The sequence below is a fragment of the Nerophis lumbriciformis genome, linkage group LG31 (assembly GCF_033978685.3).
Source record: "Nerophis lumbriciformis linkage group LG31, RoL_Nlum_v2.1, whole genome shotgun sequence".
NCBI lineage: Eukaryota > Metazoa > Chordata > Actinopteri > Syngnathiformes > Syngnathidae > Nerophis > Nerophis lumbriciformis.
In genome coordinates, this window is record NC_084578.2 from 26,792,284 (window position 1) to 26,808,493 (window position 16,210).

Genomic DNA, 16,210 nt, shown 5'->3' on the forward strand with positions numbered 1-16,210 from the left:
CGATGAGGTGGCGACTTGTCCAGGGTGTACCCCGCCTTCCGCCCGATTGTAGCTGAGATAGGCTCCAGCGCCCCCCGCGACCCCAAAGGGAATAAGCGGTAGAAAATGGATGGATGGATGGATGGATATCAAACCGCGGATCCTGCAATTTGATTGGATGAATGCTGTGTGATGAAAACAAAGTAGATCTAATTTGATTGGCTGTTGTACTGAGAGCACACCAGCTGACACACGCTGATAGACAAGTACACAATGAAAAATACGGAGCGCTCCCGAATAACTTTTTCATCTTTGGGTTTTGGGGAAAGTAGCAAGTCATGTCAAGTCATGTCAATTCAAAAGGCTCAAGTCCAAGTGAAGTCACAAGTCATTGATGTTAAAGTCTAAGTCGAGTTGCAAGTCTTTTTACATTTTGTCAAGTCGAGTCTAAAGTCATCAAATTCATGACTCGAGTGTGACTCGAGTCCAAGTCATGTGACTCGAGTCCACACCTCTGGTATGTACTACATTACCCTGAAGTTTTAGCGTCGTAAACAGGACAGGAAAAAGGTGTGAGCGACATGGGAGGTTGAAAGTTGTGTTGTTTGATCAATAAAGCGTTGATATATTGTTGTTTTTGCTTCATCTACACATCAACAAAATATTAGTTTTGATTGGATACTTGATGTGCAAGTGTGAGTGCTGCTCAGTGAAAAAAGTGATTAGCCAAAATGTGTAAGTCGGGAGGCTGCACATACCGTATTTTCAGGACTATAAACCACCCCCTTTTCCCAAGCTTTGAACCCTGCGGCTTTTACAAAGGTACGACTAATCTATGGATTTCTTTTTGCTAGTGGCTCAATTATAAAATGGATTTGACAAATTAATCAAACAAAATACTAACATGATTCACTTTAAGGAACTGTTCAAACTCAAAAGTGTTTCCAAAGTACAAGGAAGATGAATCTTGATAAACATCTTGAACCTTATTAAAAAAGGAGAGCATCTTCCTCATCTCATAAAGGATGAATAAAGACATCAGACTTTTCTGTTTCGTTTGATCAACTGTTTTATTGCAAAGTTCCAGGCACCATTTGAAAGAAACATTTATAAAAAAAATTCTGAATATCTTATTTCAAAACATACCAAAATATATCAAAGGCTTATAGTCTGATGGGGCTAATATATGGAAAAATATATTTCTCTTCTAAAATTCAGTGGGTGCAACTTATAGTCCGGAAAATACGGTAATTGGTTGAATTTGCTTAAATTGGTGCAATCGCAATATTGCAAATTCCTGAGCACTCTTCCTAAATTTGTTCCTTAACTGTTTTGGAAACAGCAAGCAGTCGGTCGTGTTTACTAATCCAACGCTTACCGTCGTATCCAACTTGAACATGCGAGTTCGTCATGGCAACCTGCATATTGTGAACACATTTGTTGTTCCTCTTAAGTGGTTGTTAGTTGAACTCTATTAGCATAAAATTATCTTACTTACCTCCCAAAAGGAAAGTTCTGCATGGCTGCGTAAGAGTGACCATTTATTCACGTGCAATCCTAACATCATGATGTGTAAAAAATGTAAATAACGTGGTATATTAAGTGTTTATATATCATGTATGTGTTGGCATTAAAACGGTGTCATGGCACTATGAACACTGTTCTTCTCAGAATAAGGGAATCCTGTTTTCAAGAGTGCTGTCAAGTGTCGCCCAGAGTCATCTGCCACACAGAAATGGGTTTATATTTGGCGCACGGTCGGCCCCCCAGCACCAGTAAGAGGTTGGGCAAATGTTGTGATATGTCTTCAGCATCTTCATCTTCATCTAGCAGCTCATTTTCTGTGCAGCTCCAATGTTTGCTGAAAGCTCTGTTTTCGTACGTCAGACAGCTGCCAACAATTGTGTCCGTTTCTGCAGGGTCACCGCCACATTCTGCCTTGGGACACTTGTCCAGGTTGAACGTCTGAAGTTCTATAGCACCCTCCGAGCCCAGAAAAGTGAGGGCAGCAGGAAAACATTTGTTTTTGAACGGCTTGAACTTCCCGTGCTCAAGTCTCGTGTGGGCTTCTGAGCAGACGCCGGCATAGGCAGCACCTATAGCGACACAACAGTGGTGCATCTTGTCCGGAGGGCGCGATGACCCCGGCACTGTGCTCACCTGACTCCACGTGTGAGTGGAGAAGGTGTACCTCCACAGGAAGTTATTTGGATAGTTCTGGCTCTCTCCTCCCCCGAAAAGAAGCATGCCGTCCTTGTAGGCCACAGCTGAGTGACCAAAGAGTTTGGAGGGTCCCAATCTGGAGAAAATGTCCATAAGTATTGTTAGGTGCAGTTTATGCCACATCATAATGTGATTGGATCAGGAATCTCAATTACTATTTTACCCTAAAGTGGCTCTCCAAACTTTTTCAAAATACAGTCCACCTCGCATTTTGTACAGACACTTTTTGTACAATTCGGTTTATTATTTATTAAAAGGGTCAAAAGTTTGTCCCAGTTTTTGTACTCTGTCTCAGTCATAATACAGCCAAAAAAGAAGGATAAAAGTGGTTGTTTCAGCGTTATCAGAGACTCCTTTTACCAGTTCCTCCAGGATTTTGCTGGCTTTTTTTGCGATTTTTAAAAACTAAAATGCCTGAATTCGCGGCAGCCTTTTCAGTGTTGCAGCAAAAGTTGCAATGTTTTGAGGCCCTATATGTGTGTGTGTGTGTGCGTATATATGTATATATATATATATATATATATATATATATATATATATATATATATATATATATATAAATTAGGGGTGTGGGAAAAAATCGATTCGAATTCGAATCGCGATTCTCACGTTGTTATTCAGAATCGATTCTCATTTTAAAAAAATCTATTTTTTAATTTTTTATTTGTAATATTTTTTTTATTTTATTTTTTTAAATTAATCAATCCAACAAAACAATACACAGCAATACCATACCAAAGCAATTTAATTCCAAAACTAAACCCGACCCAGTAACACTGCAATAAACAGAGCAATTGAGAGGAGACACAAACACGACACAGAACAAACCAAAAGTAGTGAAACAAAAATGAATATTATCAACAACAGTATCAATATTAGTTACAATTCAACATAGCAGTGATTAAAAATCCCTCATTGACATTATCATTAGACATTTATTTAAAAAAAGAAAAACGAACAGTAGTGTTACAGTGGCTTACACTTGCATCACATCTCATAAGCTTGACAACACACTGTGTCCAATATTTTCACAAAGATAAAATAAGTCTTTTTTTTGGCTCATTTAATAGTTAAAACAAATTTACATTATTGCAATCAGTTGATAAAACATTGTCCTTTACAATTATAAAAGCTTTTTACAAAAATCTACTACTCTGCTTGCATGTCAGCAGACTGGGGTAGATCCTGCTGAAATCCTATGTATTGAATGAATAGAGAATCATTTTGAATCGGGAAAAAAAATCGTTTTTGAATCGAGAATCGTGTTGAATTGAAAGAAAAATCGATTTTGAATCGAATCGTGACCCCAAGAATCGATATTGAATCAAATCGTGGGACACCCAAAGATTCACAGACCTAATATATATATATATATATATATATATATATATATATATATATATATATATATATATATATATATACATATATATATGTCTTAATAAGGTTATCCAAAAAATAGTGCTCGATACCGTAGTAGAGCGCAATATATGTATGTGTGGGCAAAAAAATCACAAGACTATTTCATCTCTACAGGCCTGTTTCATGAGGGGGGGTACCCTCAATCGTCAGGAGATTTTAATGGGAGCATTCGCATACCATGGTTTATATAGGGCACAGAGTGGGTGGGTACAGGCTGGCCTAGGGGCGTGGTGATTGGCTCATGTGTTACCTAGGAGGTGTTTCCGTCTATGGCGGCATGTTGTTACAATTTCGCTGCGCTTGTTGAGGGATGACAGGTCTGGACGGTAAATAATAAACAGCTTCTCTTTCAAGCATAGGTTGCATCTTTTATTACCACTATTGTAAGGTGTGCTGGATGCAAGAATTTGCCATGTTATTGAATATTCAACATTTTTGTCTTTGAGGTCCCAAATGTGTTTGCTGAGTTCTGTGGTATTTCGCAGGTTTTTGTTCCTGAAAGATGCCTTGTGATTGTTCCATCTGGTTTTGAATTCACCCTCGGTTAATCCTACATATGTGTCGGATGTGTTAATGTCCTTGCGTATTACCTTAGATTGGTAGACAACTGATGTTTGTAAGCACCCCCCGTTGAGGGGGCAATCAAGTTTCTTTCGACAGTTACATGCTTTGTTGGTTTTGGAGTCGCTCTGACTGGGGGTCGACGGCTCATTTGCAATTGTTTTGTTGTGGTTTGAGATGATTTGTCGTATATTGTTCATGCAGCTGTAGCTCAATTTAATGTTGTTCTTGTTGAATACTTTTCTTAGGTTGTTGTCTTTGGGAAAGTGTTTGTCAATCAGATTGAGGAATTTGTGTTTTGGGAAAGTGTTTGTCAATCAAATTGAGGACGGCCTACGGATCACGATTGAAGCCAACAAGCAAACCGTCACTTTCAACCTGAGAAATAACAGCTACCAACCATTCACGAAACCCAACACAACACTCTAATACGTGCACCATGACAGCAACCACCCACCCACCACCAAGAAAAGAATACCTACCGGAATCAATAAAAGGCTATCGATGCTGTCATCTAGCAAAGCTGAATTTGACCAAGCAACCCCCCCGTACCAAAAAGCCCTTGATGAAAGCGGATACAATTTCACCCTCACCTATGAACCCACGCCAGGAAACCAGCCAAAAAAGAACAGAAAACGAAACGACATCATCTGGTACAACCCCCCATACAGCAAAAACGTCTCAACGAACATTGGACACAAATTCCTCAATCTGATTGACAAACACTTTCCCAAAGACAACAACCTAAGAAAAGTATTCAACAAGAACAGCATTAAATTGAGCTACAGCTGCATGAACAATATACGACAAATCATCTCAAACCACAACAAAACAATTGCAAATGAGCCGTCGACCCCCAGTCAGAGCGACTCCAAAACCAACAAAGCATGTAACTGTCGAAAGAAACCTGATTGCCCCCTCAACGGGGGGTGCTTACAAACATCAGTTGTCTACCAATCTAAGGTAATACGCAAGGACATTAACACATCCGACACATATGTAGGATTAACCGAGGGTGAATTCAAAACCAGATGGAACAATCACAAGGCTTCTTTCAGGAACAAAAACCTGCGAAATACCACAGAACTCAGCAAACACATTTGGGACCTCAAAGACAAAAATGTTGAATATTCAATAACATGGCAAATTCTTGCATCCAGCACACCTTACAATAGTGGTAATAAAAGATGCAACCTAAGCTTGAAAGAGAAGCTGTTTATTATTTACCGTCCAGACCTGTCATCCCTCAACAAGCGCAGCGAAATTGTAACAACATGCCGCCATAGACGGAAACACCTCCTAGGTAACACATGAGCCAATCACCACGCCCCTAGGCCAGCCTGTACCCACCCACTCTGTGCCCTATATAAACCATGGTATGCGAATGCTCCCATTAAAATCTCCTGACGATTGAGGGTACCCCCCCCTCATGAAACAGGCCTGTAGAGATGAAATAGTCTTGTGATTTTTTTCCCCACACATACATATATATATATATATATATATATATATATATATATATATATATATATATATATACATACATACACACACACTAGGGCTGGGCGATATGGCCTTTTTTTAATATCTCAATATTTTTAGGCCATATCGCGATACACGATATAAATCTCGATATTTTGCCTTAGCCTTGAATGAACACTTGATACATATAATCACAGCAGTATGCTGACTCTATGTGTCTACATTAAAACATTCTTGTTCATACTGCATTAATATATGCTCATTTTAAACTTTCATGCAGAGAGGGAAATCACAACTAAGTCAATTTAGCCAAACTGTATTTATTAAACAGGTATTAAGGACTGGCACAAACATTCATGTCATTTCCAAAACAGAAAGTGCAAGATTGTCAGAGACATTTTAAAACAAGCTATTAGTGCACTTTTGTGAATGATGTCACTAAGATGACATTTCAAAACAACACTAAATTAAAGTGCACTTTTTGTACAGAACTCCACTACAATAGTTTAAAACAAATAAAGCGCACTTTTGTACATGATGACACACAAGATATTTCAATAAGTGTCACATAAAATGAGCTGCATATCAAATAGTATATGTCCTACGGTGTTGATGTGGAAATAGTTGCTTTGGTATTTAGTTGGTGTGGCACCGAACGGAGATGTTGACATGTAAAGACATATTCCCGCTTGAAGCAAAACCACTGTCAGACGATGGACCCTGTGCTGTTTTTCTTGGGAATTAATTATTCCTCCATTTGTTACCAGATTCGCACCTTCTTTCTCTCGTATTACCACTCAAACCACACCGTTAGCTGTTAGCATCACAGCTAACGTTACCATGTCGCTACCTGTCTGCTCCGTGCTAGCGTGTGATGAACACTTTTCCACTTTGTATCAGTCCATCTTAGATGAGCTCAGGCCCAGCAAAGCCGACGGCGTTTCTGGGTGTTGTTGATAAACGGTTTTCACCTTGCATAGGAGAGTTTTAACTTGCACTTACAGATGTAGCGACCAACTGTAGTTACTGACAGTGGGTTTTTGAAGTGTTCCTGAGCCCATGTGGTGATAACCTTTACACATTGATGTCGCTTGTTGATGCAGTACAGCCTGAGGGATCGAAGGTCACGGGCTTAGCTGCTTACGTGCAGTGATTTCTCCAGATTCTCTGAACCCTTTGATGATATTACGGACCATAGATGGTGAAATCCCTAAATTCCTTGTGATAGCTGGTTGAGAAAGGTTTTTCTTAAACTGTTCAACAATTTGCTCACGCATTTGTTGAGAAAGTGGTGACCCTCGCCCCATCCTTGTTTGTGAATGACTGAGCATTTCATGGAATCTACTTTTATACCCAACCATGGCACCCACCTGTTCCCAAATTTGCCTGTTCACCTGTGGGATGTTCCAAATAAGTGTTTGATGAGCATTTCTCAACTTTATCAGTATTTATTGCCACCTTTCCCATCTTCTTTGTCACGTGTTGCTGGCATCAAATTTTAAACTTAATGATTATTTGCAAAAAAAAAATGTTTATCAGTTTGAACATCAAATATGTTGTCTTTGTAGCATATTCAACTGAATATGGGTTGAAAAAGATTTGCAAATCATTGTATTCCGTTTATATTTACATCTAACACACTTTCCCAACACATATGGAAATGGGGTTTGTACCTTAGATGGTGAAATCCCTAAATTCCTTGCAATAGCTGGTTGAGAAATGTTGATCTTAAACAATTTGCTCACACATTTGTTTACAAAGTGGTGACCCCTACCCCATCCTTGCTTGTGAATGACTAAGCATTTTATGAAAGCTGCTTTTATACCCAATCATGGCACCCACCTGTTCCCAATTAGTCTGTTCACATGTGGGATTTTCCAAATAAGTGTTTGATGAGCATTCCTCAACGTTCTCAATCTTTTTTGCCACTTGTGCCATCTTTTTTGAAACATGTTGCAGGCATCAAATTCCAAATGAGCTAATATTTGCAAAAACTACCAACGTTTTCCAGTTCGAACGTTAAGTATCTTGTCCTTGCAGTCTATTCAATTGAATAGAGGTTGAAAAGGATTTGCAATACATTGTATTCTGTTTTTATTTACGATTTACACAACGTGCCAACTTCACTGGTTTTGGGTTTTGTACATATATAAATATATAAGTGCATGTATGTATGCTGTCAAACAATAAAAATATGTTACATTTTATAATATACTAATCACATTTTGCATATAGTTAAATCGCGATTAATCACTGATAAATATAATTTTTCATCATTAATAAGTGCACAATAGCTAGATAATCATCACGTTTTTGATAACTGGACAATTAGTTTGCTTTAATGAAATGTATTTTCAATATTATGCTTTTTTTTTAAAATAGCTCAGTACTAAAATGATAAAAGCACACTTTTAAAGAGAACTGAAAAAAAAAACCTGCTGTGTGTTGGTGGTTGGCCAGATTTAGCATTTTATAGCAATTGGATTGTAACGATCATGGTTTGATTGTCAACGATGTTTGGTAATGCAATCTATGATATTTCTACCTGAATAAATGCTTCTGATATTCTGCACATTATATGTTGTTCAAGTTAATCATATTCCTATCACTGCATGACAGTGTCTTAACCTTCTCTGAACATTAATAAATGGTAATATTCAGCCTGCTAAACATTTTAGCAGGTGCTGCTTAAAGCTGCCCTGCCCTATAAAATCACACACCAGTTTTGAGTTAGCAGTTCTCAAGAAGTATTGCCTGATGTGAACCGTTGTCTCAAACAAAAGCGCTCTCTGAAAACCTACAATCAAGAATTGTTGATTACATGAAGCTGGAAAGGGTTACAAAAGTATCTCTTAAAGCCTTGATGTCCATGTCTACGGTAAGACAGATTGTCTACAAGTAAGAAAAAGTTCACAGTGTTAGTACTCTCCCTAGACGTGGTCGTCCTGTAAAGATGACCGCAAGAGCACAAAGTATAATGCTCAATGAGGTGAAAAATAATCCTAGAGTGTCAATTTAAGACCTACAAAAATCTCTGGCAAATGCTAACTGTTATGTTGACAAATCAACAATAAGGAAATTAAAGAAGAATGGAGTTCATGGGGCGGGGGACCAAGGAGGAAGCCACTGCTGTCAAAGAAAAACATTGCAACATGTTTGGAGTTTGCAAAAGAGCACCTGGATGTTCCACAGCATTACTGGCAACATTTATTTGTGGACAAATGAAACCCAAATGTAGTTGTTTGGAAGGAACACACGACACTATGTGTGGAGAAAAAAGGCACAGCAAACCAACATCAAAACCTCATCCCAACAGTGAAATGTGAGTGGGCATCATGGTTTGGGGCTGCTTTGCTGTTTCAGGGCCATGAACGAATTGCTGTTATCAACGGAAAAATTAATTCCTTGTATCAAGACATTTTACAAGAAAACTTAAGACCATCTGTCCCCCAACTGAAGCTCAAGAAAGGATGGGTGATGCAACAGGACGTTGACCCAAAGCTTAAGTGTAAATCATCAACAGAACGGCTCAAAGAAGAACTGCACCTTTTTGGCAATATTGCCTATCATTAATAATCAATCATTATGAAAAACATGACGACTGTATTTTTTTTCAAAATTCCTAAATAAACGTCCGCTTACAGCTAGCCAATGGGAGGTCCACTATTGTGCCTACAAAACCCAATTAAAAACATCCAAAAAGCGCCAACAATACTCCATTGTGATTCTGTGACTATTTATAGCAGCACCGTGATCACAAGCTTGTGTGCCATGTTGACGCGATCAACTGATAGCTGCTTCCTCACCTCTTTGCTTGTCAAACTTTTTTGTAGATCATAAATCATACCTCTCACCTGGAAAGTAGAAGGATGAGGACATATTCCAACAAGTTGGTACACTTTGACAGCCAATTTATACCCGGTAATGGCAAGAACAACACAAAAAGACGCTTGGTTCCACCCCCCTTTTCTTTGTGAGGATTATATGTCATTCTTCATCTAAATGGGAATATATGAACATCCTAGCAGTCGGCATCCTAATGACAGCAGACATTGCACAGTAGAGGTGGGGGAAATAATACATTTTTAGATGCGTCGCAATTCGTACATGGATGATTATAACATCGATTAGTCAACGCCAATAATCAATAAACATTTTATTTATTGTAAATAAAGTACTGCAGACCGTTTTAAAAGTTGCAAGTGATAAACGCTTATTTAGTGAAACAAAAAAATTGTTAAACTGCATCAATATACATAAATCAAAGATGCATTAATTATCGATTTTTAATCAAATCGCAGCTCCTTAATCGTAATCCTAATCGAATCATGAGGTGGCCAAGGATTTCCCACCTCTATTGTACAGTAAGTGATGTTTTATTATGTTTGTTGGTTCTCATAAAGTCTGCAGTGAGTAGAAATCAGTGATGTTGTTAAAAAAAAGGCAGACATCGTGATGCATTTTTTAAATTAACGCGCTGCGTATGCGTATAACGATTAAAATACATAAATATTAAAAGTTATTATAAATGTGCCAATTACTACATTACATATATACTTACATCACGTAAATAAAATCTTAATTGAGTTGTTTAGATGTTTTTATGGGCTTTATACACAGAATAGAGCAGCTCCCATAGGCTCCATTGAAAGCTGACCTTTGATCGTATTTAATTATCATTTAGAAGGCATTAAAAAAAACATCTGTCGTCATGTCTTTCATAATGATTGTGAACGGTAGGCAAAATTTAAAAAAAAAGTGCAGTTCCACTTTATACAGAAGAAAATATGCCTTCTGGAGTGGCCCAGTCAGAGACCTGACCTCAACCCGATTGAGATGCTGTGGCATGACCTCAAGGGAGCATTTCACACCAGACATCCCAAGCATATTGCTGAACTGAAACAGTTTTGTAAAGAGGAATGGTCCAAAAGTCCTCCAAACTATTGTGCAAGTCTGATCTGCAACCAGAGGAAATGTTTGGTTGAGATTATTGTTGCCAAATGAGGGTCAACCAAGTATTACATCCAAAGGTTCACATACATTTTCCACCTTGCACTGTGACTGTTTACATGTTGTGTTTAATAAAACAATTTTTGTGTGTGCAGTATTAGTTTACGCAGACTGTGTGTGTGTGTGTGTGTGTGTGTGTGTGTGTGTGTGTGTGTGTGTGTATTGTTGTGACTTAGATGAAGTTTAAAACACTTTTTATGTCCAATTTATGCAGAAATCCAAGTAATCCCAAAGGGTTAACATACTTTATTTTGTTACATTACAACGTGCAATTTGTTTTTATTCAAAATTGTATGTGATGGATCTGCGCAAAATAACCTATGTTGGTGAAGTGAAATGAGAAAAATAGATTAAAAAAACATATTTAAGAGAATATTAACCCCCTTTGCTATGAAGCCCCTAAAATGTTCAGGTGCAATCTAGTGCCTCCAAAAGTCACATAATTAGTTAGGGTTGGGTTATAAAGAATGATTCCCTGGAGCACCGTCAAACCCATAGTCTTCAAATGGAAAGAACATGGAACCACAACAAACCTGACAAGACAGGGCCGCCCACCAAAACTGACAGACCGGGGGCATTAATCAGAGAGGCAACAGAGAGACCAAAGGTAACCTTGAAGGAGCTGCAGAGTTCCACAGCAAAGACTGGAGTGTCTGTGCATAGGGCCGCAATAAGTCATACACTCCATAGAGCTGGGCTTTATGGAAGAGTGGCTAGAAAAAAGCCATTAGTTAGTGTTAAAAATAAGAAGGTACGTCTTGAGTTTGCCACATGCTTCTTGGCACATGCCTTTTGGCAAACTCAAGACGTGCCTTCTTAATTCCAACACGGAGTAATGGCTTTTTTCTGGCCATTTTCTTAAATATTTTTTTATATATATTTTTCTCGTTTCACTTCACAAACATAGGTTATTTTGTGCAGATCCATCACATACAATTCAGATTAAACAAAAATCCAAATTACAGTTTGTAATATTAACAAAACAGGTAAAACACCAAGAATACCTTTGCAATATGCTGTGTGTATGTATATATATATATATGAATACATATATATACATACATACATATATATACATACATACATACATACATATATATATATATATATATATATATATATATATATATATACATATATATATATATATATATATATATATATATATATATATATATATATATATACATATATATATATATATATATATATATATATATATATATATATATATAAACACACACAAATATATACATATATATATATATATATATATGTATATATATATATATATATATATATATATATATACACATATATATGTATACCGTATTTTCCGCACTATAAGGCGCACCGGATTATTAGCCGCACCTTCAATGAATGGCATATTTCATAACTTTGTCCACCAATAAGCCGCCCCGGACTATAAGCCGCGCCTACGCTGTGCTAAAGGGAATGTCAAAAAAACAGTCAGATAGGTCAGTCAAACTTTAATAATATATTAAAAACCAGCGTTCTAACAACTCTGTTCACTCCCAAAATGTACGCAAATGTGCAATCACAAACATAGTAAAATTCAAAATAGTGCAGAGCAATAGCAACATAATGTTGCTCGAACGTTAATGTCACAACACACAAAATAAACATAGCGCTCACTTTCTGAAGTTATTCTTCATTCGTAAATCCTTCGTCTTCGGTGTCCGAAGTGAAAAGTTGGGCAAATTTACGATCCACTGGCAGATGTTGGCGTCGTCTGGCGCTGCCTCCTCGTCTTAGTGAAGGTGTGTTCGCCTTCTGTCATCCATTGTTCCCACGCAGTTAGCAGTCTAGCTTCGAATGCCCTGTTGACACCAATATCTAGCGGCTGGAGGTCTTTTGTCAATCCACCCGGAATGACGGCGAGTATTGAATTAAGCGCGTAAGCGTGTCTCTCAATGTGCTGTTATGAGCTAGCAAATATAACAACTACACTACCCAGCATGCAACGATAGTTACGAGCATGCGCGGTAGCCCTGAGAAGCGTTGTTGTATGCTGGGAGTTCGAATGTGGTTATGAGCACGCTGTGAGTAAACGTTGAGAACTCAGTTAACACGCCTCGTCTGCATTATTTATAATTAGACAGACAACACACTTAATAGGAGCCATTTTGGGGTCTTTACATAAACACACAAATGGAAATGAAACGTCACATATCCCAGCATGCACCGCGCGCTTCTTCTACGGGGAAAAAAGATGGCGGCTGTTTACCGTAGTTGCGAGACCTAAACTTTATGAAAATGAATCTTAATATTTATCCATATATAAAGCGCACCGGGTTATAAGGCGCACTGTCAGCTTTTGAGAAAATTTGTGGTTTTTAGGTGCGCCTTATAGTGCGGAAAATACGGTATATACACACACACACACACATATATATATATATATATATATAAAACTAAGCAAAATAAAAAAAATATGGAAAAAAGGAAATAATCTTGATAACATTACAGTAAGGTACAGAAATAGAAACAAATATTTTACAATGAAAACACATAAAAAAATGAAAACAATACATAATGCTTAGGTTTTTTCATATCCCAAAAGGAGTGGGAAGAAGTGAAACTTATCTACTCCCACCCTTTATTTTAAAAATCAATTAACTAGCTTTCTTATAATCATTATTATTATATACAATGATACATTAACCGGTCTTAAAAAATATATATTATAAATAATCTTTACAATCTAATCCACTTTACACTTGTTTTTGTTTTAAATGTGGTTTGTACTGTTTGTAGTTCTACAAGAGCTTTACATTTCAATAGTTTTGAATGTAAGAAAAATTTATTTGTGTGATCCCTATATCCTGACTTACGAATGACCCGTTTTGCTTTCTTCTGCAGGGTGATGAGTGGATATAGTGTGCGTTTGTAATTATTGCCCCCAAACTTCTGCACATTAGTGCAAGTTAATGGCATTCATATCTCTGCATGACAATGTTTTAACCTTATCTACCTACTTATTAATAAAATGTATTATTCAGCCTTTTAAACATTCTGTAATTGCGGACTATCAATCGGAACACGTTACAAAAGAATATACCATAGCGATGGTAATATTGTGTAGTGAACTGTAATTACCCGATGTAGGCTGCAGAGGGCAGTGGCAGCCATGCCTGCAGTATTAAACCTGGTCTCAGTGGTAGCAAGAAGAAGACAAGTTTGTTCAAGTTAAAAAACCAATGATTGTCACACACACACTAGGTGTGGTGAAATAAGGTCTTCCTCCTTCATATCGCCGCTGCCATTACAATACACTAGTGATGGGTTGATGAGGCGTCATGAAGCGTTTCAACACATTGCAAAACTGTATTGATACTGTGTCGATACTGTGTCACTAAATACTGACATCTGCTGGACATTAAAAATCCCTACAGGCAACCTATGGACCGACTCAACTGACACTGATTTTATGACCTAGTACAGTGGTTCTCAAATGGGGGTACGCGTACCCCTGGGGGTACTTGAAGGTATGCCAAGGGGTACGTGAGATTTTTTTTAAATATTCCAAAAATAGCAACAATTCAAAAATAATTTATAAATATATCCATCCATCCATCCATCTTCTTCCGCTTATCCGAGGTCGGGTCGCGGGGGCAGCAGCCTAAGCAGGGAAGCCCAGACTTCCCTCTCCCCAGCCACTTCGTCCAGCTCCTCCCGGGGGATCCCGAGGCGTTCCCAGGCCAGCCGGGAGACATAGTCTTCCCAACGTGTCCTGGGTCTTCCTCGTGGCCTCCTACCGGTCGGACATGCCCTAAACACCTCCTTAGGGAGGCGCTCGGGTGGCATCCTGACCAGATGCCCGAACCACCTCATCTGGCTCCTCTCGATGCGGAGGAGCAGCGGCTTTACTTTGAGCTCCCCCCGGATGACAGAGCTTCTCACCCTATCTCTAAGGGAGAGCCCCGCCACCCGGCGGAGGAAACTCATTTCGGCCGCTTGTACCCGTGATCTTGTCCTTTCGGTCATAACCCAAAGCTCATGACCATAGGTGAGGATGGGAACGTAGATCGACCGGTAAATTGAGAGCTTTGCCTTCCGGCTCAGCTCCTTCTTCACCACAACGGATCGATACAGCGTCCGCATTACTGAAGACGCCGCACCGATCCGCCTGTCGATCTCACGATCCACTCTTCCCTCACTCGTGAACAAGACTCCGAGGTACTTGAACTCCTCCACTTGGGGCAAGATCTCCTCCCCAACCCGGAGATGGCACTCCACCCTTTTCCGGGCGAGAACCATGGACTCGGACTTGGAGGTGCTGATTCTCATCCCAGTCGCTTCACACTCAGCTGCGAACCGATCCAGTGAGAGCTGAAGATCCTGGCCAGATGAAGCCATCAGGACCAAATCATCTGCAAAAAGCAGAGACCTAATCCTGCAGCCACCAAACCGGATCCCCTCAACGCCTTGACTGCGCCTAGAAATTCTGTCCATAAAAGTTATGAACAGAATGGGTGACAAAGGGCAGCCTTGGCGGAGTCCAACCCTCACCGGAAACGTGTCCGACTTACTGCCGGCAATGCGAACCAAGCTCTGACACTGATCATACAGGGAGCGGACCGCCACAATCAGACAGTCCGAAACCCCATACTCTCTGAGCACTCCCCACAGGACTTCCCGAGGGACACGGTCGAATGCCTTCTCCAAGTCCACAAAGCACATGTAGACTGGTTGGGCAAACTCCCATGCACCCTCAAGGACCCTGCCGAGAGTATAGAGCTGGTCCACAGTTCCACGACCAGGACGAAAACTTATAAATATATTTATTGAATAATACTTAAACAAAATATGAATGTAAGTTCATAAACTCAGTGAAGCACAAGCTCAGGTTTGTCACTAAAATGTCTGTCAAAAAGAACTGTGAAAAGAAATGCAACAATGCAATATTCAGTGTTGACAGCTAGATTGTTTGTGGACATGTTCCATAAATATTGATGTTAAAGATTATTTTTTTTGTGAAGAAATGTTTAGAATTAAGTTCATGAATCCAGATGGAGCTCTAATACAATCCCCAAAGAGGGCACTTTAAGTTGATGATTACTTCTATGTGTAGAAATCTTTATTTATAATTGAATCACTTGTTTATTTTTCAACAAGTTTTTAGTTATTTTTATATCTTTTTTTCCAAATAGTTCAAGAAAGACCACTACAAATGAGCAATATTTTGCACTGTTATACAATTTAATAAATCAGAAACTGATGACATAGTGCTGTATTTCACTTCTTTATCTTTTTTTTTTCAACCAAACATGCTTTGCTCTGATTAGGGGGTACTTGAATTTAAAAAAAAATTCACAGGGGGTACATTGCTGAAAAAAGGTTGAGAACCACTGACCTAGTATATACAATAATATAAACCAAGTCATTGTATTTCATTTAGGATTATTTCATAACTTCATTTAAATAAAAATATATTTTTTTGTCTTTTTTAGATACAGTCAATAAATAATGTGAACATGTATCATAACATGGAAATCTAAGAGAACGTGTT

The 16,210-nt window shown here is 38.5% G+C and overlaps 1 protein-coding gene across 2 annotated transcripts in view; it reads right to left on the minus strand.

Moving 5' to 3' along the window:
* Window positions 1-1,052: 1,052 nt before the first annotated feature.
* Window positions 1,053-16,210, minus strand: part of klhdc3l (kelch domain containing 3-like) — a 41,740-nt gene continuing 26,582 nt past the window's right edge. For both annotated transcript variants that reach the window (XM_061926320.1, XM_061926321.1), the window contains one exon: window positions 1,053-2,278. In XM_061926320.1, coding sequence (XP_061782304.1) covers window positions 1,681-2,278 — 598 coding nt within the window. In that variant the 3' untranslated portion in view covers window positions 1,053-1,680. The remainder of the gene's footprint in view (window positions 2,279-16,210) is intronic.